Source organism: Sorex araneus, chromosome 2 (assembly GCF_027595985.1).
Source record: "Sorex araneus isolate mSorAra2 chromosome 2, mSorAra2.pri, whole genome shotgun sequence".
In the NCBI taxonomy this organism is placed as follows: domain Eukaryota; kingdom Metazoa; phylum Chordata; class Mammalia; order Eulipotyphla; family Soricidae; genus Sorex; species Sorex araneus.
Window position 1 is genome coordinate 330,279,859 of NC_073303.1, and position 25,420 is coordinate 330,305,278.

Sequence of the window (25,420 nt, forward strand, 5' to 3'; positions counted from 1 at the left end):
AGAGCCAGCACCTGTGTAACCTCAGAGAGCCAGCATGCATGTGCCATCCCATACATCTAAGCAACAACCCCCATGACAAATGGAGTTATTAATATGAATAAATTTTTACTGCGTGTTGTAAAAAAAATAATAAAAAATATTAAAAAAAACCAAACAAAAAACTCAATCTTTCACTGGACTGCATTACTTCAGACTCCATTTTGCCATCTTACTTTCTGTACCATTAGGGATTGTCAATGGCTTTTGCTTTGTGCCACTGTCCTTTAGGGCAAAATAATTCTCAAGTATACCTTAAAAAGTTTAAAGAAAGTTACAAGTATGTATACAGTTATACTCTTTTCAATAGTATGAATACTTAATTTTCACATATAATTTTTTAAAAATTTTAGTCACCATGAAATTACAAAGTTATTCATGATTGGGTTTAAGGCATAAAATGTTTGGATACTAATTCCCTCACCAATGTCCACTTTCCTCTTTGGCCTCCCACACACAGAATAATTTTTTTAACAAGGGGTTGTTGTGTGGCTGTGCTCATGGATCAATCCTGGAGGTGCTCCAGGGACCATACGTATGTAGTGCCAGGGACTGAAGCCAAGTACCTCATCCACTGTATTCTCTCTCTGACCGTGTGTGTGTGTGTGTGTGTGTGTGTGTGTGTGTGTGTGTTGTGTATGTATGTGTGTTTGAGTCTACACCAGTCAGTGTTCAGGGGCTAATACTGACTTGGCTCTCAAGTTTCACTTTTTCAGGATCAAGCAATAGTACGGTGGGTAGGGCGTTTGCCTCGCACAAGGCCGACCCGGGTTCAATTACAGTATCCCATATGGTCCCCTCGAGCACCGCCAGGAGTAATTTCTGAGTGTAGAGCTAGGAATAACCCCTGAGCATCACCAGATGTGACCCAAAAAGGAAAAACCCCAAAATCAAGTCTCATTTACAAGGATAAAGCCCTATATTCCTGCATGCAAAGCAATGTGCACTAGCCACCGATCCATCTCTCTGCTGCCACTCTCCCCCCCACTCCAACCCCCCGCCCGCACCCCGCATTTTTCTATTACATTTGATTAAAACATGAGCTATTTTTAACTATAGAAATACTCTCAATGACTCACATTTGGTGGAGGTCGGCTTCCACTATTAGATAGCTTCCACAATTTCATGAAAATACGTGTGGGATTAATATTCTTAATGGTGCTTTCATCTTCGGAAATGACAGTAATTATAAAATCTGTCAGGAAAACAATGAAAAACTTATTTTCTCTCAAGTTCAATGGTGGATTTGGCTGAATAATTTTATATCTTAAAACAAGTATCTTGTTTAAAAGTTAAAAAAATTCTGATGAGAAAAACGTAGCTGCTCTTTATTCAGCATCTTTGAATAATCAGTCTATACACATAAAATGAACTATTAAAATTACACATGAACTTTCAGTTCATCTTCACCATTTAGGGGAAGGTAGGATATAGCAGTGAGAGAATAAGTAAGTCAAATGTACTTTCACTGCCATTTCAAAGGTTATTACATGTTTGCTTTTTAGTCATGTTAAATATAAATTACAAATTTAGTTTTTAAATGTGAATTACTCACCAGTGAAAACACCTCCTGCTAAAAAGGAAGCATCTTTATCAAATTTCACATTGATACGGATAGGTTTTTCAGGATCTGGAAGAATCATTAACTTAATTTTTGGTCCATCTATGGTAATCTTGTTATAGATGGCTTTCACCTGCATTGTATGTTCTCCTCTGACAGAAATTTTTTTTTTAAAAAAAAGGGGGGGGGAGAGAAAGGGGAACGTTAAGTTGTAAGCTAAAAATTCTAAGGTGATTTATACAAATATCAACTCATTTAAGAACCCTCTTCCCATAGTTTTAACTTCTATGTAATAGTAAATAGAACACTAGTCTTTACACTTTAAAAGTGATAGAAAAATCATTATCTATGACAGCAATAACTTTCAGACTTTTTGGCTCTTACCTAGGGGCATAAACACTGAATACTCCCAAATTAGCCCTGCCCTTTTCATCTGTTTTATGCTGTTGATTTGAAGGAGTAAGCTAGAAACAAAACAGAACAAAATAATCAGAAAACTGTAGCAATCAGAGATCCTCTGTCCATTTTCCCGTTTCCGGTGACCCAGGGGTGACTCCCATAAGCTAACTCCTGCTGGCGCCAGATAATCTCATCAATTGGCCACCCTCCAGATCACATGGCTGCTTCTCCCCATAGCCACCGGACCCCACAACAGGCTGTTTCACTCGAGGCGCACCAGAGCGGGGCAGGTGAGAGCCTGCCCTAAGGGACCCAGCCCTGGCAGCCGACCTCCACTACCCAACAGCCGCCATGCTCCAGGCCACTCCCCACACACTTGGGCTGAGCCTCACATATGAGTGAACATACTCCTGGACACATCAAAAGACACCCCCTACCCATTCTCCATAATTACCACACCATATTTGATGGAGTTCAGAAAGTAGGCAACAAATCATAGAGGGAAATATATACATATATGCATATTTTCAGATATTTATACCAAAGCCCACATCACCTAAACTTTAACAACATGTTAGTGATATCCTATAGAATATCTTAATAGCACCTGCCAAAACAGAACAATCTTCACACTGTTTCCTTTATGAATGCTTTTTTCTAAGCATGTTCAGTAGTTCTTCATAACAGACAATACAAAAATATATTCTTTTGTTTGTGTTTTGGGACAGGGATTGGGGTTTGGGATGTAAACATCCTGAATTTGGTGGTGGGAAGGTGTAATGGTGGTGGGACTGGTGTTTGAATATTAAATGTAAGCAAATATTGTGAACTAATAAAATAAAAAAAATTGATGCTGGAGGGATATCACAGTGGGGAGGGCATTTGCCTTGCACACGGCTGACCCGGGTTCGATTCCCAGCATCCCATATGGTTCCCTGAGCATCGCCAGGGGTAATTACTGAGTGCAGAGCCAGGAGTGACCCCTGTGCATCGCCGGGTGTGACCCGAAAAGCAAAAAATAAAATAAAATAAAATTTAAAAAAACTTAAAAAAAAGAAAACTCTAGCAATCAAATTCCTTTCCTCTATTACAACACTCTTTTCCTCTAGTACTCATTCATTTGTACACATCTAAAATCTAAAATTTTCTAATTTGAACTACTGGAATAAATGTAATCACACTATACAAAGGATAACCATCATTCATCTGATAAATTAAACTAGAATTTAGTGCACCTCAATATAGCATTTGCCAACACTGATATATCAAACAAAGTTTTGGTTATAGAGAGACTGAAGGTATATTTCAAAACCAACATGGAAGGGGATAAGTAGAGAGTAATGACTGAGGAGAAGTAAACAAATATACACTTAAGTTATGATGATACTGTGTCCACTGTTATATTTCAATTTTCTTTTCAAATTTACTCATGAGTTTACCTCTGCTTCAATCAAGAATCAGTGGAATATTTCCTAATCACTGGTTATAAGAAATAAATATTATTAAGAAGAAATATAGTAGCTATTATCATGAAAATGAAAACCAGAATTTTAGGAAAAATTTACTTGTTTAAAACCAACCTTTAAACAGCTATCTTTTGTGAGGCTTATTTTAACCTGAGGTACAGGTGCTGGGTTATCCCACTGATCACAAAGTTGAACAATGAGAGGATTCTGTAGTTCTCTTCCATTAATAACTGGAATAGACTAAAATAGATGAAAATATTTTACTAAACACTAAAGCATAAGTCAAATACAATTACCAGTTGCACAATTATGAAACAAATTTATCTTGTCTATTCACAAGTAGCCTTTTATCAAAGAACTTGGAAGTTATGTTGTCACAAATGATCAATTCTCGTAGAAATGATTGAAAATATGCTAGAAGTAAAGAGAATTTGACATAACTAGTTTCTAACAGATTCTTAAATGTGACATATCAGAATAATTTCGAAGGAAACAGAAGTTGATCTTAGGTTTCAGATTTGGCACTAGCTATGCTGTCGAGTTTCAGTAGTCTCAGCACTCTACATGAAACACATCCAAACAATGAATAAACAAAATTAGTCTCTGACAGTCAACAATGTATTTGAAGTTTCTCTATTTTTATAGGGACCAAACCTGGTAGTGCTCAGGAGCCATCAGGCCACACCTACTACTCTAGGTAGTGTTGTAGAGACAAGCAGGGGCAGGACCTAAACTCGGGCTGTGCACAAAGCGAGGCATGTGCTCTGCTACTTGAGTCAACTCACTGGCTCCTACACTGGCTCCTGATTGGTCTAAAATGCTTCTTAATGGGGCTGTTGAATGAAACCAACCCTGGTTTGATCCTAAGCATCCCTTATTGTCCCCCAAGCACCACCAGGATCAATACCTAAGTGTAGTCAGAAGCATACCCTGAGCATCGCCAGGTGTGGTCCCAAAGCCTAAATTAATTCATTAATTAAAAGGCTTCTAGATTTTTCCCCTACTTCATGCAGCTCTTGTGTAATTTTCAGAATATAACCTATGTAGTCACCAAAATAACAAACTATTTTGGTATAGTAACAAATATACAAAAACATTTTAAGCAAAAATCTTCATAAAACTTTAATCCTCAAAGTCAAATTTTAAAAGTTTAAAAAAATGCATGAGAACCAAGATGAAAACTTTATTACCTCTCCCCTCCAACCCTCCTAACTCTAGTGCTTCCTACTCTGAGGCTATCAAATAGTTAATGTCACTAAGAGTGGCTAAAATATACTGTACTACAGAGCTGAATACTATACAGCCAAAATGCTGTACACAGGTGAGACTTTTTTCCTCCACAGCAGGCCTGACTCGATTCCCAGCACTGCACGGCTCTTACTATCACAGCTGCAACCCTGGCACTGACCAAGGAGAAGCCCCTGGTGTGGCTTAAAAACAAAAACAAAAAACCTCTGGGATAGGTAAATGCTTAATAAGAAATTTATATGGCTGTAGTTGATGCTACTATTTCTCAAAGTTTATTTTTAAAAAAGTTTCAGGACTGCAGATAGCACAGGGGTTAAAATTCGCCTTGCATTCTGTCAACCTGTCAACCCTGGTCTCAGACCAATGGTCCCTTGAGCATCACTAGTGATCACTCCACTGGGTGCAACCTATACTCTTCTCTCCCACCCCCCAAGTAGTTTGCAAATGTAGATATATTGTGCTGTATGCTTACTACATAGCCACTTTTAAAGGCAATTCTTTCCCAAATGTCACTGCAAAGAACTCAAAACTTTTCTGGTAAGGGTGAGAATTCAAAAAAATAATTTTTCCTGGGAAAGAGTAGAAAAAAACTTAAAATTCAGAATCAAATGTTCATGAGTAAAAAGATGCCCTAATACTTCTAATTTAACATTTTCAGATTTAAGTTTATCTCCTAATTAATAACAGTAGTAACAATTTAATAATAATCATAATGTTGAAGATTAAATGTAGATTTTTCTATTTACCATCTATTTATCCTGCTTAGGTGGTAAATGAGTTCTTTTCTACTTAATCTTTAGGGCAAAAACAAGTCATGAATTATAAATTAGGTAGCTATATTAAAACCATTCAGTGAGTACTTTTTTAAGTATATGTAACTATCTTCAGCAGAATGAGAAATAATTTTTAAAGCTTTTGAATTTCAATGGTGTCTGCAAAATATCGTATAGTTGTTTGAGTTAACATGCTCTCAAGATGTTTTGATATCCCTCCCTCTTACAAAATCATATAAAAAGATGAACACAGAAAAGATGTTTTACACTTCAATTCGCTGGGCCCAAGAAACCAGACATCAGAGCTGAAATCTGAATGGTCAGGTCCAGGCTACTGGGCTAAAAATGGCTAGCAATGACCCCCAACACCTCCAGTTCTTTGAGGTATGACCCCAACTAAAAATAATAATAATAATAAGGTATCTTAACAAGTCTCACAATGGAGATGTTACTGGTGCCTGCTCAAGCAAATCGATGAAAAACTGGACGACAGTGCTAAGTGCTTCATCTCTAAGGTAAGCAACTTTCAAACACAGCCAACTAATACATCCTATGTCAACACCATCAGGCTCAAGGAATGTTTGATTTAGGCAGTGTCAAATGTTTCCATGTAAAAAATAAATGTACTGGCTTTTCACACTCCTCAGTCAATACTAATTACAGAAAAAACTCAGTTTTCTAAAGCACACAACCATACACTAGATGGTTTTCTTGAAGCCAGGGAAAAATGAGATGATATAAGTATATAAACATTCCTAAAATGATGTGCTCTATTACTACAAGATTCCTTAGACTTTAGGGGGAAATGTGAGCTATTATACAACAGTAACTATAACTTAATGCTGGAATCCAAAAGGGCTGGCGGTAAGATTTGCATGTAGGAGCCTCATGTTTAATTCCTGGTATCACATGGTCCCCTAAGCACTTCTGGGAGTGACCATGAAGCATGGAGGTGACAACAGCCCCCCATGCACTGCTGGATGTGCCTCCACTAAGCAAAAACCTTAAAGAAAAAAATCAATGAAACAAATAGACAAAGTAGGTAACTACTAAAACTGGGGTACAGGGAAGTCTTTATATAAAGTTTGAAACTTATTTGAAAGTGTCCATAAATAATGTATTTTAGGGTTCGTGTTACTATACCGAGTTTTTGAATAAATTAGGACACATTGAAGGATTAAATAAGAAAAAAATACTAGAATATTATCATCTTTTTGTTATCCTTATTAACAATAGTTCGCTAATGGATTAACAGTTAACAACAGTTCTTGTTACTTTCACAGAATCTATAGAGTTTGGTTAACAGACAATTTGAAAGCGGTAAGCCACGTGATCAGAAATTTTTCAATTAAAGTAGGAAGTTACTTACCTCCTTGACTTCTGGCCAGTCCACAAGGAGAAGTTTAGAGGGTAGTCCCGAAATTAGCTGCACTCGAATAAAGTCAGAAAACTCACGCCAAGTAAAACAAAGATCCTTATTTCCAGGAGGACCTGGAATAAATTTGATGCCTCTGACACTTATACTTTGTGTGTTTTCCTGGTGAAGAAAAGTACAGTGAGAAAAGATGAGACAATGTTTAGATTTTTGGAAAATTAAAAGGAAAAAACCACATTCCCATGTGCAGACAGATGCTCTGAGATGAAGCCAGGTCAAGTGTCATGCACATATGCCAACACTGGCTTACTGCAACACTTCATTTTCTCTCAAGAGAAAGCATTTTTTCAAGAAAGAGATCTAAAAAGCTTTGGTTGTCTTTTTACCCATTTCCTAACTATCTTTTTATTTAACTTTACACTGCTTCTATTTCCTGAACAGTTGGTCAGTATATTCTGCAACGCCCTTTCTCTCAGGATTCAACACTATTTACCAGGGTATCACTACACTTTTTTTTTTTTTTTTTTTTTTGCTTTTTGAGTCACACCCAGCGATGCGCAGGGGTTACTCCTGGCCCTGCACTCAAGAATTACTCCTGGCGGTACTCGGGGGACCATATGGGATGCTGGGATTTGAACTCGGGTCGGCTGCATGCAAGGCAAACGCCCTACCCGCTGTGCTATGGCTCCAGCCCTACACTTTTCTTTAGGCTTCTGAAACTAAAGAGTTCCTGTTCTATTCTCCTGTTCTATTCTCTTACCATATGTTTTTCTAATCTATTTCATATTCTCTTCATTAAAAGGTCATCTCCAAGAGGTGGCAGGTATGACTTCCACTCTGGTACATAAAATGCCTAACATTATGTTAGGCATATCTATAAATTATGCCTATAATCTTTAAATTCTGCCATGTTACTGAACACCAGAAATTAATTCTAGAACACTGGTGAGGGGTTTGTGTTGAATCACGGTATGCTTAAAACTCAAAAAACAGTAGCTTTGTAAATTATGGCTCTTTAATAAATGTAAAAAAGAAAAAGTAATAATTCTAGAAAGGCATGAATACTGCAGCATTTGCATTGTAAAAATGACCCACAGAATTCAAATCAAATATTTGATGTACAAAACTATCCTATATTAAAGCAGAAGTTCCCAAACTTTGCTTTTGGTATCTTCTCTCGTGGATAGAGGCAGTCTACTTTTGATTTTAAAGCAAAAAAACCTCACCCAGCATCGCCTCAAAATCTGCCTTCTTGAACCAAAAGAAAGGGTCCCTAATGTACTGGAGATAACAACCTGCTAATTCCAGCACTTCTCTGCTAATGGGGTGGGAAGCCATCACCCACTCTGGGAAATGTTGCATTGTATTTTAAATAGCAGAGTAAAGTTTCATGTCCTATATTCTGAAGCAACTATTTGGGTACCATTTTCCGTTGAGAAAATAAAAAGCATCCTCATGGACTGGAGAGACAGTACGAAGGAGCCTTGCCCACACCCAATCTTGGTCTGATAGCCTTGCAGGCTTACGGTTACCTATGGGTGCCGTTATGTGCTGAGAATGACCCTGGCAGCTGTACTATCTGCCATCTGCTAATACTACCAGAAAACTGTAGAAGAGCAGCCAGGTGTGCGTAAAGTGTGCAAACAGATGAGGGCACAGCAACATAAAAGATGGGTCACGAACTTAAGAGTGTTACAGCAAGGAAGGAAGTGTGATGCCCACCAAGCACCGCAGCCACTAACTGTAGCTCTGAACTAAATAACAGGACCTCCCTTTGTTCTCTTCCTGCTCCTGCGAGCACAGGAACAAGCACCATCACTACAGCAGTGCAAACTCCTGTGAGCACCTTGGCCATGTCTGAGAGCATCTCAACCTGATCTGACAAGCTTGTGTACATGCCCAGTTACCAAAAACACATGAAAGGAGAGGGGGAGAAGAAAGAAGACAAGAGAAAGAAAAGAAAGAAAATGTACCTTTATATACATGAACCAAAGAATAAGATACGAAAAACTTCCTTCCATATTATATGGTAAGGGAGGAAATGTGATGATGGTTCAGGTTGTGCAGGGAATAAGGAATGACATACGACTAGATTTTTGTGTGTGTATATTACAATTTTTTTCATTATAATATTATTCATGCTTTTAATGTCTTTTTTAAGTCTTCATAGAAACACTATAACCAAACTTCTTGTATTTGAGATGTTGTTACATGTAAACTAGTGGTAAAATCAATTACTTACAAAATGCAGACATACCTGAAAAGTAGTTTTCAAATATGAGCTATCAAGTCCAACCCCAGCTATCGTCAAGGCAGACAAAGAACTCTGTGAAAATGCTTGAATCTGATTCCCATACTGATCGGTAACTATTATAGCTAGAAAAGAAAGGGAAAGTTTTAATTTGTTACATTTATAATAAGAGATGTACTATTTAAAAACACACCCAATTACTTATTCAAAATCATATGCAGAAAGTTGCTCAATTAAAATTATCTCAGAATTGCTTCTTGGTCTACAGGTTAAGATAATGTGCAAAATTTATGCCTTGAAATTTACTCTAACTTTGCTCTCTCATGTTTTTGTAGGGAAAAAATCACTTTTTAAAAATAATCATATCCCCTAAATTAAGACTCTACTAAAATACCTTTATTTATATAAAACATGGAAACAGATGTTAATCCAATTTTATATCATAAAACTCTGAGGCTTTTTGGGTAAAGTAAGGAATCAAACCTGGGTATTGATTCCTTATACATGCCAGGTCAGTGTTATACCACTGGGACTCTGCCCTGGGCCCACCATGAAAATGTGAAGGAAAAAATTTAGTAGTAAACTAGAACAAGCGAATTGGAAGATGGACAGATGAATGAATAAAAGAACAAATGAATATAAATTACTCTTTGACATCAACATTGGGGTCTTTATTTAGAAGTTGTCGATGCTTTATGACTAAAATTATGTCATAAGAACTTAACATCATTTAGTTTATGGTTAAACTAGCTTTGATATAACCATTTTGATTAAAAAAAATCACTGCTTCAGACTGATTTTTACTACGAACTTTTATTATAACCAACTTAGTTAAGTTAGGATTCACTGTATAGTATATCAAGAATTGACTGAGTTACTTTACAGTTTTAACTATTACTACTTTTAGCAAATCCAACATTTTCCAATGAAATATTTTTGCCAAACTAATTTCGGAGTTTAGGTCAACCTAGGAAAATAAAGTAAAAATACCTCAATCTTTACTGATAATAGATTAAAAACTACTCATATCTAAATACAAACAAAACTTCCCTTATCAGATCATGTCAAAACATGAATGCAAGAATATATTATAGTTGAGTTTTAAAGACAGAAAGCAGGCCATACTAACCAATTTCACCTTCAAGCTCTTGACCCATCCGTACTGTTTTTCCACCTTTTAACTCACACTTTAGATGTTTAGGTTCATCAGGAAGTGGTCTGGAATTGATCAAGAAGAGGTGCTGATTACACCATTTATTGTCAAAAAAACAAAACAAAACAAAAACCAAAGACCAACTCCCCATGGTAGTATATTAAAAGAATAACCTTCATATCCATATATACAAAACTTCCTACAACTTTAATACAATAACACCCCTCTTCAAATACCTTAAAATTTATAAAGCAGATCTTAACACAAAAGGAATAGAGAAAAGGCAGCTTGCAAAGACAGTAAAGAATATTGGCCCCCCCAAACTTACAGATCAGACTGTATCTATGCATATGGTCTAGTAGGATCTTCAGTCTTGAAAATCATCACTAATCAAAAAAAACAACTTTTCTTTCTAAACAACACACAGATCAATTTGTACTTTGCATTTTTCATACCTGGGTCATTATCTGGGTGTTTTCACTGTTAGCAGAACACTTTCCTTTAATGAAAGTTCTAATTTTTACAGAGTTAATTAGTGTGGCATGATACTGATATTAAAAGTTCATCACTGGGGGCTGGAGTGATAGCACAGTGGGTAGGGTGTTTGCCTTGTACGTGGCCAATCCGGGTTTGATTCCCAACATCCCATATGGTCCCCCAGCACCACCAGGAGTAATTCCTGAGTGCAGAGCCAGGAGTAACCCCAGTGCACCTCCAGGTGTGACCCAAAGAGAAAAAAAAAAAAAGTTCATCACTATTAAACCTTTTTATAATAAGCAGTAGAAGTTCTCATTTAAAAAAAAAAATTGAAGGGGGGAAGGTAATGTTTGGGGACCATACTCGGCTGTACTCAGGATGTACTCCTGACTAGGTTTGTGAGACCAGATGGGGTGCTGTTGACTAAACCCCGACTTGGATGCATGCAAGGCAAATGTCCTACCCACGGTAATCCCACGCTGGCCTCAGTCCTCATTAATTCTTTGTATAAAAAAATTATTCATTATCCCCAGTAGAAATGAAAAAAAAAAACCAAAAAACCCTAATATTTGTCATGAAAATAACATGTTCTACATAAAAAATTCATAAGGAGGTTGGAGAGAGAATGCAGGGGGTAAGGAATTTGTCTTGCATGTGCTGACCCCAATTTGATCCCCCAAGCACTACTGGAACTAACTCCTGAGCACTAACAAGTGTGGCTGAACCTCCCTCAATCCCCTCCAGCCAAAGCAATTTTTTAAGAGTTGTGGGCTTGTAATTTTTTTAATATAAAAAATAAGACTTTTACATACGTGCTTTAGAGAAAAGTATTTCTGCTGCCAAATGTTCAATTTCAAAATACCTCAAAATACAGTAAGACCACACAAACCTTACTGTAAATGCACTTTCCAAAGACACATGGTCATCTTGGAATGAAACCTGGCAGTAGCGCATATCCTTGATGGATGTTGGGACCTGGACATCAGGAAGCAGACCCTGTAGCAAGTGTTCTTTGTTAATCTCAGGAGTCCAATTAACCTAGGAGAAACAGTATATATTTAAGAATAAAGTAAAGGTCACTGTAAGTAAAGTCTACTACAAACTTATCTTATTGAAGACACTAAATTAAATTGTAATTCATCATTCTTAGCTACATAGAAATTTTAAAATGCCACTAAAGCCATGTATTTCAATAGAGTAAAGTAAAAATTAAGTCATTTCTTTAGAGGTAGGCCGCAAGATTATCACCCGATAATCCTTACAGCATAAAAGTAACAAACATATCATATCATGTGAGCACTTCTTAGAGGCAATATTCATTTTTTTAATAAAAGATCTTAATGTAGGTTTTGCTTTGTTGTCCCAGCCCCCAAGCTTTGCTTTTTTATTGAGGTAATTTGGTTTACAGAATTTCCCGTATTGTCGTTTTATACTTGCAATGCTCTGACACCACCCTGACCACCAGAGCATCAGCCACAGTCACCCCTTTCTGCCCCCCTCTCCACCCCCACTGAAGCATGAAGCCTCAGCTGTCTGCTCTGTTGGTGTTACCTCAGGGTCTGTATCTTTAACCTAGACTTAAAATGAAATTTAAGTTAGACCACTACCTGGGGAGGTAAAAAAGCAGAAATCATATCCACTTAAAATTAGTCATCATCCAGCTTGCCTTGGTTTTAATCTATTCCTGAATACTTTTGGTTCTCCTGTAACTTTACATGTGATGCTTCATATTTTAGTTTGCTACCTGATTGATTTTTTAAAGTTGGATAGCTTATCCTATTTAAAGTTTCTGATCCTTTCTAATTATAGACTTTTTAGTTCAACTTTCTGCTTTTAGTTTTCTACAATTTAGTTGTGATTTTTAAAGCACAGATAATCAAGCATTAATATTAATCATAGCTTATTCTATTCTAACTTCTCTAGTCACATTTATTTTTTAAATAGCTTATTTTTAAAAATAGCTTAGTAATTGGGGCTGGGAAGCCCGTGAGCACACCCGATAATATAAAAGTAGTAACAAACTTAGGGCCTCATACATGCAAGGCATGTACTCTATCACAGGAGTCACATATTCAGTCCTTCAATTATTTTTCATCTCACTTTTTAAAAAATGATGCACTGCTAAGCGCAAGCACTGAACTGTAAGGCCTGCACCGCATATATTGGTTCCTGGTCCTCAGCATTTCTGAAGGGCCCCCTGCACACACCTCCATCCCAGAAGATGCAAGTGTAAGCTGTACAGAAACACTTTCACTCCTCACTCTAATTGTGCTATTCAATGATTTCCAGCTCAGATCAGGGTTGACTTTCCTCAATTTTAACATTACAAAAAGATACCTGAAGACTATTATTTTAACAAAACAGTATTTAATATACTTTGTAGCCAACAAAGGTGTACAATTTAAAATCTTGGGAACCCAACACACTACTAGAATTGAGGTAAAATGCACTAAATGCAGAAGTGGAGAAGAGGTTCCATACATGCAGGGACTCTCAGTATTTCTTCTGTGCCTTTATAAATAGAACACACTGAGCTAAGGAAAAAGCTTATCCTTAATAAGCAAGGAAAAAGCTCAGAAACCAGATTCAAAGCACACTATGTAACACTCACTTTCAAGATTGCTAGTATAGACAAATTGACTTCTCTTATGTCCAACAAAGCTCAGAATTATTTCTCTCTGGACCTCCCTTCTCTAGTAATGAAGAAAATTAATGCACTGGAGCAATAATTACAAAAAAATGTACTTTGGGGGGCTGAAGCAATAGCACAGTGGGTAGGGCGTTTGCCATGCACATGGCCAACCTAGGTTCGATTCCCAGCATCCCATATGGTCCCCTGAGCACCACCAGGAGTAATTCTTGAGTGCAGAGCCAGGAGTAACCCCTGTGCATTGCCAGGTGTGACCGCCTCCCCTCAAAAAAAATCTTTTGTTTTTTCATTTGAAGGAAGGTAGAATTACAATACTATTAATGACAGACAGGATTTCATTCATACTAAAAAGTGGTATACCAATTTCAAATGGCCAAATCAGAGCTCTGCAGTTAATAAAACAATGTTTCAGTACTTGTCTTTAACTGTCTGTCACTGTCTTCCCGTTGTTCATCGATTTGCTCGAACGGGCACCAGTAATGTCTCCACTGTGAGACTTATTGTTACTGTTTTTGGCATATCAAATAGGCCCCAGGTAGCTTGCCAGGCTCTGCCGTGCGAGTGGGATACTCTTGGTAGCTTGACGGGCTCTCCGAGAGGGACGGAAGAATCGAACCCAGGTCGGACACATGCAAGGCAAACGCCCCACCTGCTGTGCTAATGCTCCAGTCCCTGAACACAGAACCAGGAATAAGTCCTGAGCACTGCCAGGGATGCCAGAAAACAAAAACAAAAACAAAAATTTAAATTCAAGCCAAAAAGATAGATCTCTTTATTTCATCAGAGTAACTGAGACCACAGATGTAGGTCAAGAAGCATAGAAGTAAACAAAATGCCAAAGACTGGGAAATTGTTTCAGTATAAAAGTACGTTTCTAAGTACAAGTTTAGCACTGCACTGTAGCACTGTCCTGTCCTCCCGTTGTTCATCAATTTGTTCGAGCAGGCACCAGTAACGTCTCCATTGTGAGACTTATTACAGTTTTTGGCATATCAAATATGCCACAGGGAGCTTGCCAGGCTCTGCTGTGCGGGTGGGATACTCTTTGGTAGCTTGCCGGGCTCTCCAGGAGGGATGAAGGAATTGAACCCAGGTCGGCCGCATGCAAGGCAAAGGCCCTACCTACTGTGCTATCACTCCAATTCTGTACAATTTATTGTGCACAAATCCTATGCATTTGTATCTAGTGCAAAAAAGAGAAATTGTTTACACTGTAATTTCAAATACTATTACTTTTCTATGGTAAACTACCCTTTTTTTTTTTTGAGAAGAAGGGGGAAACACCTGGCAGTGCTTTGGGCTCAGTCACTGCTCTGGGCTCAAGGGGTCACTCCTGATGGTGTGGCTTATGAGACCATCAATGGCAGCAGGGATCAAAGCAGGGACAGCCGTGTGCAAGTCCCTTAATCCCTGTGCTATCTCTATGGCCCCGATGGTAGACTTTTTATTAGAAACTAAGCCATAAAACTTCTTCCTTAGTCATCTAAGCAGAAAATTAACAAAACTCTTGCCCCCCCAAAAAATTGCTTAAAATACTCACCTTAATTTTCTCTGCCAAAGCTGATGTTATATGGATTTCTCTTTCTCCTTCATCATACATTTGAAAAATAAGATTACGCATAACATCACCTGCTATCCAATTAATCTCATCCTGGTGTTTGATTTGAATAGCCTTCTGCCCTTCCACACTGAATATTTGCAGTCTTGCAACATGGCTACTAGGAAGCAATTTAATAGTCTTTTCAACAGGTGCCACATTTTTACAACTCTATCGAAAGGGAAAACACAAATACACTCTGAATAACATTGGTACTGAAAACATATTTTTTTATTTTAATGGAGATATTCTGCACTGTTGAAAAGTTTATTTCCAATATTATTGAAGATAACCTTAGACATTATTAACATGCACGGGTCTTGTTAATAATGACACATAAAGATATTGTACTATTAATGATTTGCTATATGCATACTAAAAGCAAGTTATTAGAGAAAAAAATCCTAAATGCCCACATTCTTAAAACCAAAAAGCCAGTATATGTGAGGGTTTATTTTTGTTTTTGTTTTTGGTTCACACCCAGTGATACTCTTGGCTCCACACATAAGAACTGCTCCTGACAAACTCAGGGTACCATATGGGATGCCAGGGATTGAACCTGGGTTGGTCATACATATGGCCAGCACTATACCTATTGTGCTTTCTCCAGCCCACATCTTTTTCTTTACTCAGTTGCAATCCTTCCTTAATGAAGCCCCTTCACATGAATAACGACAGGGCTTTAAATGCCTCTCTACAAAATAACCCATCCACTATAATAGGTATATGCTATTTGTCCAAGATTAACTCAAGATATACTGTTTTTGGATTTTCTAGATATATATTATAGGATACACCTTGATCTCTGTTCGAACTAACTTTGATTTTATCTTCTGTCTGTTAGGATTTATAGTACTTGATATTCCAAGTTACTGTTGCTTCCAAGCCTATATTCCTCTCCTTAACTCCCAGTATTTGTTCTCAATCTTCCTGATTTTTTTGAAGGTAGCATGTTCATAAATGTTGCCCATATTATTAAAGGAAACATGTAAAAAAATTTTTTTAATTACCAAATATAACTGCTGTGAAAGAAAAATTATACAACGAAGTAAAGCATCATATTATTCTAACTAAAATTAAATCTCTCTTTGGAGGTCCAATATAAGTTAATGGATATAATATTCCTAGGAGAGCATCAAGCAGCTGATAAAGCTATTCAGAATCTATTATTAATTATGAAGAAATCACATTTAAGTATTTCATTAAGTACTTGTTATTTAATATAGTCTTCTTAGATCAATTACTTGCTTATATAAATTTCATGCCCTCCTCACCCTCAATTATGATGTACCTTCAACACAAGTACCCACAGAAATCTGTTCATATAAAAATAGTAACTAAAAAATAATATACTGGAGCCAGAGCGATAGTATAGCAGGTAGTGCTCTTGCCTTGTATGTGACCAATCCAAGTTTGATCTCGGGCACCCCGTATGGTTCCCCAAGCCCAAAAGGAGTAATCTCTAAGTGCACTCTGAGTGCGGAGTTAGGAGTAAGGCCTGAGCATAGCTGGGGTGTGACCCCAAACCAAACTAAAAACAAATCACATATTAAGAATTAGAAATACAATGTGTTGATGTACTTCAGTGATGACAGGAAGATATTTACCAATTTTTAAGAAACAAGTATAAATAAAAATAAAGATAGCATATAAATGCCACACTTCATCATTATTTTTGTTTTGTGAAGCAAGACAGTTTTTATTGAACAAAACTTATTTAGAAAGATCTAACGGAAGAAAATGTTCAAGAGAGAACACTGGCTTCTCCAGAGTATAAAAAGCAAAGACACATATAAATATACTCGAGGGAGCACACCAGCTTGAAGGTCAAATGCCACATTTTAATCTAAGAAAAAATAAATTTTAAAAGTATGTAAATAGTGCTCGCTTAGGCACCACATATACTAAAACAAGAACAATACAGAGAAGATTAGCATGGCCTTTGTGCAAGGATGACACACAAATCTGTAAAGCATTCCACATTTTTGCATAGCAGGTAGGGCATTTGCCTTGCACGCAGCTGACCTGGGTTCGATTCCCAGCACTGCATATGGTCCCCTGAGCACCGCCAGGAGTAATTCCTGAGTGCAAAGCCAGGAGTGAACCCCTGTGCATCGCCGGGTGTGACCCAAAAGGCAAAAAAAAAAAGAAGAAGAAGTAAATAAACAGCTAAGCTACAGTAGAAAGTTGGATCAAGAAAATTACTAACATTTATGTTGCCTTCTCTTGTGGTTGGCTAAATTAATTCCAAATACTTAATTTTAAAAACTAAAATAAGTTGTATAATGTTTAAAAACCATAAAATTGCCAAAGACTGTTTACATGATGACTAAAAACAGTATCAATGAATAACTTACAGGTATTTCGATTTTTGCTTTAAGCATCTGATCTTTCTTAATATTCTGAACCTGAATTGCAGATCCTGATAAAATATTGGTTCCAGAACTACTGCAATCCACAATGTAGACGGGCAGGTTAGGAGCACCTGAAAACTATTATAAACACACATACGTAATTGGTTACTAGTATTTGATTTTACAAACAATTTCAAGTATTTCACCATAGCTACTACTTTTGGCTATAAACTAGAAAATACTTAAAATAATTCACTGATATCCTAGGGAATGTCTGTATGGAGAGTAATTTTGTGTGATTCTTGTCTCAGAAGAATTCTGTCTTCAAGCACTTTTTTTTTTAAAAACTTTACCTAGTTGGGTTATCCTTTCCATTTTGTATTTTTTATCTTCATAAGTCTATCTCTAATCCCAGAGATTTCTGTACTTTTACTAACAAAATGAGTATTAATTTTGTCTAAAATTAAGGGGATAATTCAAGGTGGGAGCAGAGAGGATCACTTAGTCCATTAATGTGAACTTGATGTCTATTTTTATTTCTTTTAGTTTTAGGGCAACACCCAGAAGTGTGCCAAAGATAGAAGCTGATCCTTGCATATAAAGCATGCGCTGAGTCCATTGAACTATCTTTCTTATCCAACTAATATCTTTATGGAACTTAGCAGAGTTGGCATTTTTATTGGCCTAAGAATGCTGAAAATTATCAGTAATGGAAATTCCCAGAATTTCTACTAATAAGAATCAATGAAGACCTAGAAATTCTAAAGGCCTTAATGAAACAGTGACTTCCCACTTACTCTCAGTGAACTCAAAATAAGTTCTATTTCTTCTTATACAACATCTTACCTTACAATGAACAATCAGTTTTGGTTGTGATGTTACATTGTCTGATTCATCCAACACTTCAACCTGAAATGGGAAAGCGGTTCCATTTTCTATAACTAAAATTTCAGAATCAGGTTTCACTTTTAGTCGATGAGGGAGACCTATAAAAAATTTATGGATTTAAGTTTCAGAAACAAATAATTAAATAGCAAAAGAAACACTCTAAGAACACTAAAAGAAACACTTCAAGCTAACAACTAAGTATAAGAAAATATTTTTATCGTTTTTATTCCCCAAATGCAGAATCTATACATAGCCAGAGTTGCTTCAAATGCTTTATGCCTTTCACGGCACTGCTTTCCCGTAATGATAGCTCCTATTAAAGCACAGCTACACAGGCTTTAAGAAAATCCTAGAGAAAGGTATTCAAGAAGATTAAAAACTGACTAATGATATATTTACTAATTTTAACTTAGCACCATGGTTTCTCAGGCATATAGAACTATATTCTATTCAAAAAAATAATTCTTAAAGGATGAGACATAGCCAGGAATTTATTTTTTTTTTTCTGGTTTGTTTTTTGGGCCCCACGGGTAGTGCTCAGGGTGTACTCCTTGCTCTGCACTCCAAGTCTCTCCTGCAGAGCGCAGGGGTCCATGTGTGGTGCCAGGTACTGATCTTAGGTTAGCTTCGTGCAAGGCAAATACCCAGCCTCTGAAACTTACTCCTTGAACTGCCTGATCCTTCATTATCTGAAGGATGAATAATGAAATGTATGGAATTGGAGGAACAGAGATTGAACAAGGAAAGGGCTGTTTTTGCAGGGAAAGTATCTTGTCTCAGTCACATGATTAAGCAGTGAACAGCTTAGATTCTAGTTTTCCCTTTTTTAGGGGGGAGTTGGGGAGAGTTGGGGTTGGGGGGCTACAACCTAATGTACCCAGGCTTACTCCTGGCTCTGCGCTCAGGGATCACTACTGGAGGGGTTTGCAGGACCATAAGGAATGCTGGGTAATGCAAGTTAGCCACATGCAAGGCAAGAGTCTTACTCCTTATGTTATCTCTGGCTCCAAGTCCTAGTTTTCAATTTGAAGCCTCTTAACCATTATAATTATATTGAGTTACTTCCTACTTTCTCTTTCAAATTGTTTTATCTTTAGTCTTCAGCGTGGCCAGAGCTTATGCCAAAGCCAAGTGCTCATAGCTGAATACAAAATACTGTCCCCTCAGTCCCAATGGAAAGTAAATGCCCAAAGTATCTGGTTACTAAAAAGTTTCACTACTCAAATTCATACTTGTAGCTAAGTTCTAAAAGGAAAACATGTTAAGTCAATCCATGTTTTAGGAAAAAATCTCAAACCACTTGAAATTTTTTGTGAGGATTTTATTTATTTTTGTTTTCTGCTTTTGGGCCACACCTGGAGATGCTTAAGGAATCACTCCTAGCAGTGCTCACGGTTAAGTGCCTTACACACTGTATTCTCTTTTTTCTCTCTCTGGCCCTAAACACAAGTCTAAATTTTACAACTATTCTCACTTTACTCATTAAAGGTAACTTATCATATGCATCTGTTAGTGATAATTTATTTATTATCAGGACTGTGTCTTTGAATTCAGTTGCCACACAACTTCAAAGTGAGGACCACTATACAAAATCATTTAACCCTCAAAACAACCTTGTGAAACTTTTTCTTTTTTCATTCATTCTTTTTTAGAGGTTTTGGGGCCACACTTGGTTGTGCTGAGGGCTTACTCCTGGTTCTGTGCTCAGGGATTACTCCTGGCAGGGCTCAGGGGCCAGTATGTTGTGCTGGGGATTGAACTTACATTAACCACCTTATCCACTGTACAATTTCTCCAATCCCCAAAATATCTTTTTAAAACATGAGGAAACTAAGGCACAAAATATGTTTACTTAGATTTCTTAGTGCCAGAGGTTAGATTCAAACCCAAAAGGGCTTAAAACAGAAAATATTTTATTTTCCCATTTAGAAAATTAAATTTTTAATTACTATTTTATATGATTGGAATCTTTCAATATTTTGGACTTTCATAAAGTTCAAATTTTCACATTTTTATCTCTAGAGCTTAACATAGAAGCATATGAAAGATGTCATCATTAAACATTTGGGGGACTCATATGTGTTTTTAGAGAAATTCTGGGCCAGGGAGATGACTCAGAGTCCTGGGCTCAGACCACCAAGAGTAGCCCATTAAAAAAAAAAAAAACTTTACTTAAGCATGGTTTATTACATTTTACATACTTATATATGACAGCAATAACAAGTATCTGTCATAATTAAACATCTGTGATACCTATGCTGCATATGTTCTTTAAACCTCTACAATATACTACCTCTCAAAATAGCCAGTTTTTCTATCATATGTAAACTCCAAATAACTTTAAAGTTGATAAAGCACTATCAAATTGATAATACAAACACAAAAACTCTCAGAAAATGTACATCTCTAAAAAATTTCTTGATATATTTTCAGTATTTATTTTTTCTCCCAAAATATTATTTCAAATTTCACTAAAGTCTTCTATTTGTTTTCTGTTTTGCAATCTTTTTTTTCAATGTTTTTCAATGTCATGTTTTATGTTTGACATTCAAACATAACAAGCCAAAATTTACCTGACCCTTTTAAGTACCATTACAAGAAAATTACCTAAAAGATAAACATTAGGGATATACAAAATGCTATTACCTGGTAACAACTTAATTTTCAAAATCTGCGAGTCTTCTTTTAATCCAGGCAGAGTAACCTTCAGATTAAAATTCTGTTGAAAAAAGTTTGAAAAATTTAACTCAAGCCCTAAATACTTAAGGAATTTACTACCTCAATTCTAATTATTCTCCTTTTCATGTTATAGAAATGTATTCAGAAAACTATCATATGTATGTATTTAAAAGACGCAGATAAAACATTGATCTGATTTTTTGCTTTCAAATAGACAATCTCTCAAAATTAAATGCTATAACCCGAATAATGGTTGGAATAAGAAAGGACATTATTAAGAAATGTGAAAATGCAGTGAGTTAAAAAAAAAAAAAAACCAAAAACCTAAAAATCTAGAAACCTCTAAATGCAGTATGCATTTGAGTGAGAATGGAAACTAACCTTAATGGGAAATAAAAAATTAAGTCAACAGTTTTATTAGTAATACTGTATCAACATTTTAATTTCTTAGCTTATATATACATCATAGATGTTATGAGAGAAAACTAGATTAAAAGTTGTATATGGGCTATATTGTCTCAAGCTCTTCCATAAATATATGACTGACCACAGGACTTAGGGGATCCGATGTCCATAGAAAATGTTGAAACTCTTGTAGCTTTTGATTCCCCAAAACTTTACCAATAATCCGCTTTATTGTAGCTTTGTTGATAGTTAATATAATTATTGTTATATGCATTATGTACAGTTGACACTTGAACATGAGTTTGAAAGATGCCACTCTGTTTATACATATGGATTTTGTTCTACCCCGTTATTCTGTATTCACAGGTTCAACCAACCATAGATCCATTATGTGCATAGATCATGTTATGGGAGTACCAACTCTTAAATTATAAGAACATTTTGGACTATAAAAGAGGTTGGTGTCTTTAATCCCTGCTTTGTTCAAGGACCAACTACACTATAATCTTATTTATAATAGAGGGAAAGATGTAAAGAAAATTTCAGTAAGAACAGTCATAAAGAAGGGTCAGAGGCTGTGACTCGGTGGTAGAACACCCATCTCGCATGCATGAGTTTTCGAGTCTGACACCAAACACCATCCAAACACAACAATGAATGCAGTCCCTGACTCTAACGTGATTCTCAACACCATAACCAACGTGTTACCCCTTGTGCACAATTAAGAATATAATCTTTGGCACTCCTCAGCCAAGTGTCTGATTCCCAATACTCCAATATACAACCCATTGCATCACAATGAAAGGGAAGGAAGGGAGTGGGGAGTATACTGGCTTCAAAACTGTCCTCCTGAAACAATAAAAAGAAAACAAGTGTGTGATGATTTTAGAGTCCAACTGATGCTAATCACAAAGAAAAGGAAAGAAAACAAAGAAAATATACTTACAGTACTCTATTATCAACACCTGAAGGTTACAACAAAAGTTTACAACAAAATTCAAATGTAAGAGGACCCACACAGTTCAGAGTTGTTATGAATCAAATGTAAAATTAAGAAAACTAAGAAATCTTGTAAAATTTAATTTGCCATGAATTTCAAGTCCCTTTTCCAGGAAAATTTGAATTCAGATATGCATACACACATACACATACACTCATTAGTTTATTAATTAAATAGCATGCAGCACCTAGAGAAATTCATATGTGACTTTAAAAATACCTTGATAGATAGGAAAAATATTATGGACGTCTACTGAAACAAAAAGGGTAGTAACATATTACCTCTTAGCTCTAAGATTCTATTAAGCCATAAACATGTATTTGCTGGGTTGGAGAGGAATGAGATGGCGTATATTTTATACCTGTGGGACCGACCCTGTTTTGATCCCCAGTACATCATGGGTCCTAGAACATCAATTGGTACCTAGCCTTGGAGGCCTGAGACGATCCCAGCACCACAAGGCCCAGAAGTAATGCAGTCTCAGGCCCTAGCACTGAACTACCTGACCTAGCTGACTATCTCCTAAGGGTGATCTGGCCAAGAGGACCCTCCCCTGACCCTCAAAATCAATTACTTGCTTCTTACATTTTCTAACTGAAAAATGAAGTTTATGGGGCCAGAGAGACAATATAAGGGTTAACGCACTTGCCTTGGATAAAACCAACCTTGGCTGATACTCAGAATCACATATGTCAAAATAAATAAAGAACCACATGTGTCTCTGGATCCAGGAACAATCCTAGGCTCCTGAGCACACTGGGTGTGGCCCTCAAAAGAAGGAAGAAAGGAACAGAGGAAGGAAGGCAGAGGAGGAGAGGGAAAGAAAGAGGAGAGAAAGGGGAAGGAAAAGAAAGAAAAAAAAAGGGAAAGAAAGGAAAGGTGAAAAAATACTAGAGTTTACATCTTTATGTTCCCTACCCTCAGACTTTTCAAAACACTTTACTCCAATAGAATACTCATAAAGTGATACAAGCTCAAATTTTCATTTTCCTTCTGAAAAACTTTGTTTTGGGGCCATAACCAGCTCTTCTCAGGGTTTACTCCTGGCAGAATCAAACTCCAGTTGGCTGGCATACAAGGCAATTTGCTCTAACCTGCTGTACTACCTCTCTGGTCCCCCTTAAAATAAAAAAAATTAATTAAAAATTGGATTAAAAAAGTATAGTACTGAATAACTGTTGAAAAAATAGCACTGAAGGTGAAAAATTTTAAATGGACTAAAATTGAAAAATATTTAATAAACGCTTAATGCTGATTTTTCTCTTCGTATTTTTTAGGACACACCCAACAATGCTCAGGGATCATTCCAGAGGGGTGGGGGGACCAGGGCTCAGGAGTCCATATGTGGTGCCAGGGATTAAACCAATTTGGCTGTATGTAAGGCAAATGCACAACCCATTGTACTACGACTTCAGCCCCGACTGTCCTTAAAAAATGTTAACAGGTGACATGATCCTAACTGATTCCTAAGAAATCAACACTGTTATCTTGTTAGAAAATTTTGATTTCTAATTTTATTTGCCATATAAGAAATAAATACTTATGAATGATGCTTACCTTGCCTTGACAGGAGTTTACAGGGCCTTTAGCTGTAACACCTCGAATCATACAATTTGGTCCTTTGGTTATCTCTTCATAATGTAAAGATAGACCACTAAAAAAAACAAATTATATTTAAAATTCCATTTCATTAACACAAACCAAAGCTGTAAATGTGTTTTGTTATGCCATTCACATAACTGAAATAAAGAAATAATGGAATAGAAGCAAAAAAAAAAAAAAAAAAAAAACTGATCCAACAAATACTGTTAAGTGATACCAGTGGGACAAACATTAAATATAAGTAGATTTATGTAAGTGGAAATTCATATGATGAATTGCTAAAGATAAATGGCAAAAATTATCAGATATACATATAAGCATCAAAAGGAAAATATTTATTCAAATAGAGCGGTCTTAAGGAGATCTTCTAACTTGTCACAGAGAAACTTTCAAATCTTCAACTCTGTAGAGAACTCATGAATACCTATTAGGTTGGTGATTTTATATTAAATATAAATAACCTGGTAAAATCTTGAGATAAAACCCTGTTAGAATGTATACTAAGATAATCTAACCTATTACCATGGACACTTCGATTCCCAAATTAACTTTGAATACAGATTTTTACCATACAAACTTTAAAAGGGAAATAAACAGGCAAACATATCAAACCTAATTTTTCTAAAAAGACAAATTTAAATATTTACAAGTATTATCTAATAAATTTAAAATTTTAAAGGACATGCCTGGTTTAGAAAAGCTGTAAAGCTGTTTTTTAGATAAAATAGAAGACCAGAGACGTATGTAGTATAGTGGGTAAGGTGCCTGCTTGCCCTGACTGCAGGTGATGGGAGCTGGATCAATGGCACACCATATGTGCCCTGAATTATAGCCAAGTGTGGCCCCCAAACTACCCTGCCTCCCCAAAAAAGGGAGCGACAAAATATACTCCCCCAAAAAAGTGAGTATCTACTTATCTTCTTTCACACTCTTAAAAAGTCATAAAGATGAACAGGGATTTCCTTTGTTTGCTACAAAAAGACAAGAAAAGGGAAGCTAGGAAGAGACAAGATAACAAAATTCATCTGCTATAAGAAGAGAGACAAATTGCAAAATCATTTAGCAGTGTAAACAAAACCTGAACTCTAAAAAAACTAAAAAACTAAAACCCAAATGAACCACACATTCCCCAGAAACTGGTAGTACTAAGTGCTCTGGAAGTGAGGGCAAAAGCAAGGCGGAACAAAATGCTTTACTAGATGACTAGATTATTGTTCTCAGAAAAGGTTAAATCAAAGGCTCCTTCAGAGGACAGAAGATATGTTGAGAGGATAAAATACTAAGAGTACGGGGTTGGGGAAATGACCCAGAGGGCTTAAACCTCAGCACCACATGGTTGCCTAAGCACTTGAGGGACCCTGGCACCAGGGTCTTCCAAAATCTACTTAGGAGTACAAGGCAGCCCTGAATGAAGGCATACAGATGCTGAGATATTTCCATTCCAGCCTGTTGGCGAACCATAGGTAGCACTGTAGCACTGTCATCCTGTTGTTCATCGATTTCCTT

At 36.6% G+C, this 25,420-nt stretch overlaps 1 protein-coding gene and 1 non-coding gene across 3 annotated transcripts in view; one reads left to right on the forward strand and one right to left on the reverse strand.

Moving 5' to 3' along the window:
* SMCHD1 (structural maintenance of chromosomes flexible hinge domain containing 1) overlaps window positions 1-25,420 on the reverse strand; it is a 107,360-nt gene that overhangs the window by 28,993 nt on the left and 52,947 nt on the right. For both annotated transcript variants that reach the window (XM_055126578.1, XM_055126577.1), the window contains exons 21-33: window positions 23,870-23,966; window positions 20,875-20,947; window positions 18,187-18,326; window positions 17,344-17,478; window positions 14,930-15,157; window positions 11,629-11,777; window positions 10,239-10,327; window positions 9,116-9,234; window positions 6,853-7,020; window positions 3,577-3,702; window positions 1,982-2,061; window positions 1,592-1,749; window positions 1,116-1,231 (exon numbers count right to left, since the gene is read on the reverse strand). In XM_055126578.1, the coding sequence (XP_054982553.1) occupies window positions 1,116-1,231; window positions 1,592-1,749; window positions 1,982-2,061; window positions 3,577-3,702; window positions 6,853-7,020; window positions 9,116-9,234; window positions 10,239-10,327; window positions 11,629-11,777; window positions 14,930-15,157; window positions 17,344-17,478; window positions 18,187-18,326; window positions 20,875-20,947; window positions 23,870-23,966 (1,678 nt within the window). The remainder of the gene's footprint in view (window positions 1-1,115; window positions 1,232-1,591; window positions 1,750-1,981; window positions 2,062-3,576; window positions 3,703-6,852; window positions 7,021-9,115; window positions 9,235-10,238; window positions 10,328-11,628; window positions 11,778-14,929; window positions 15,158-17,343; window positions 17,479-18,186; window positions 18,327-20,874; window positions 20,948-23,869; window positions 23,967-25,420) is intronic.
* On the forward strand, window positions 16,867-16,973 carry LOC129402829 (U6 spliceosomal RNA). Its single transcript, XR_008628869.1, has one exon. It is a non-coding gene; the product is annotated as a U6 spliceosomal RNA (small nuclear RNA).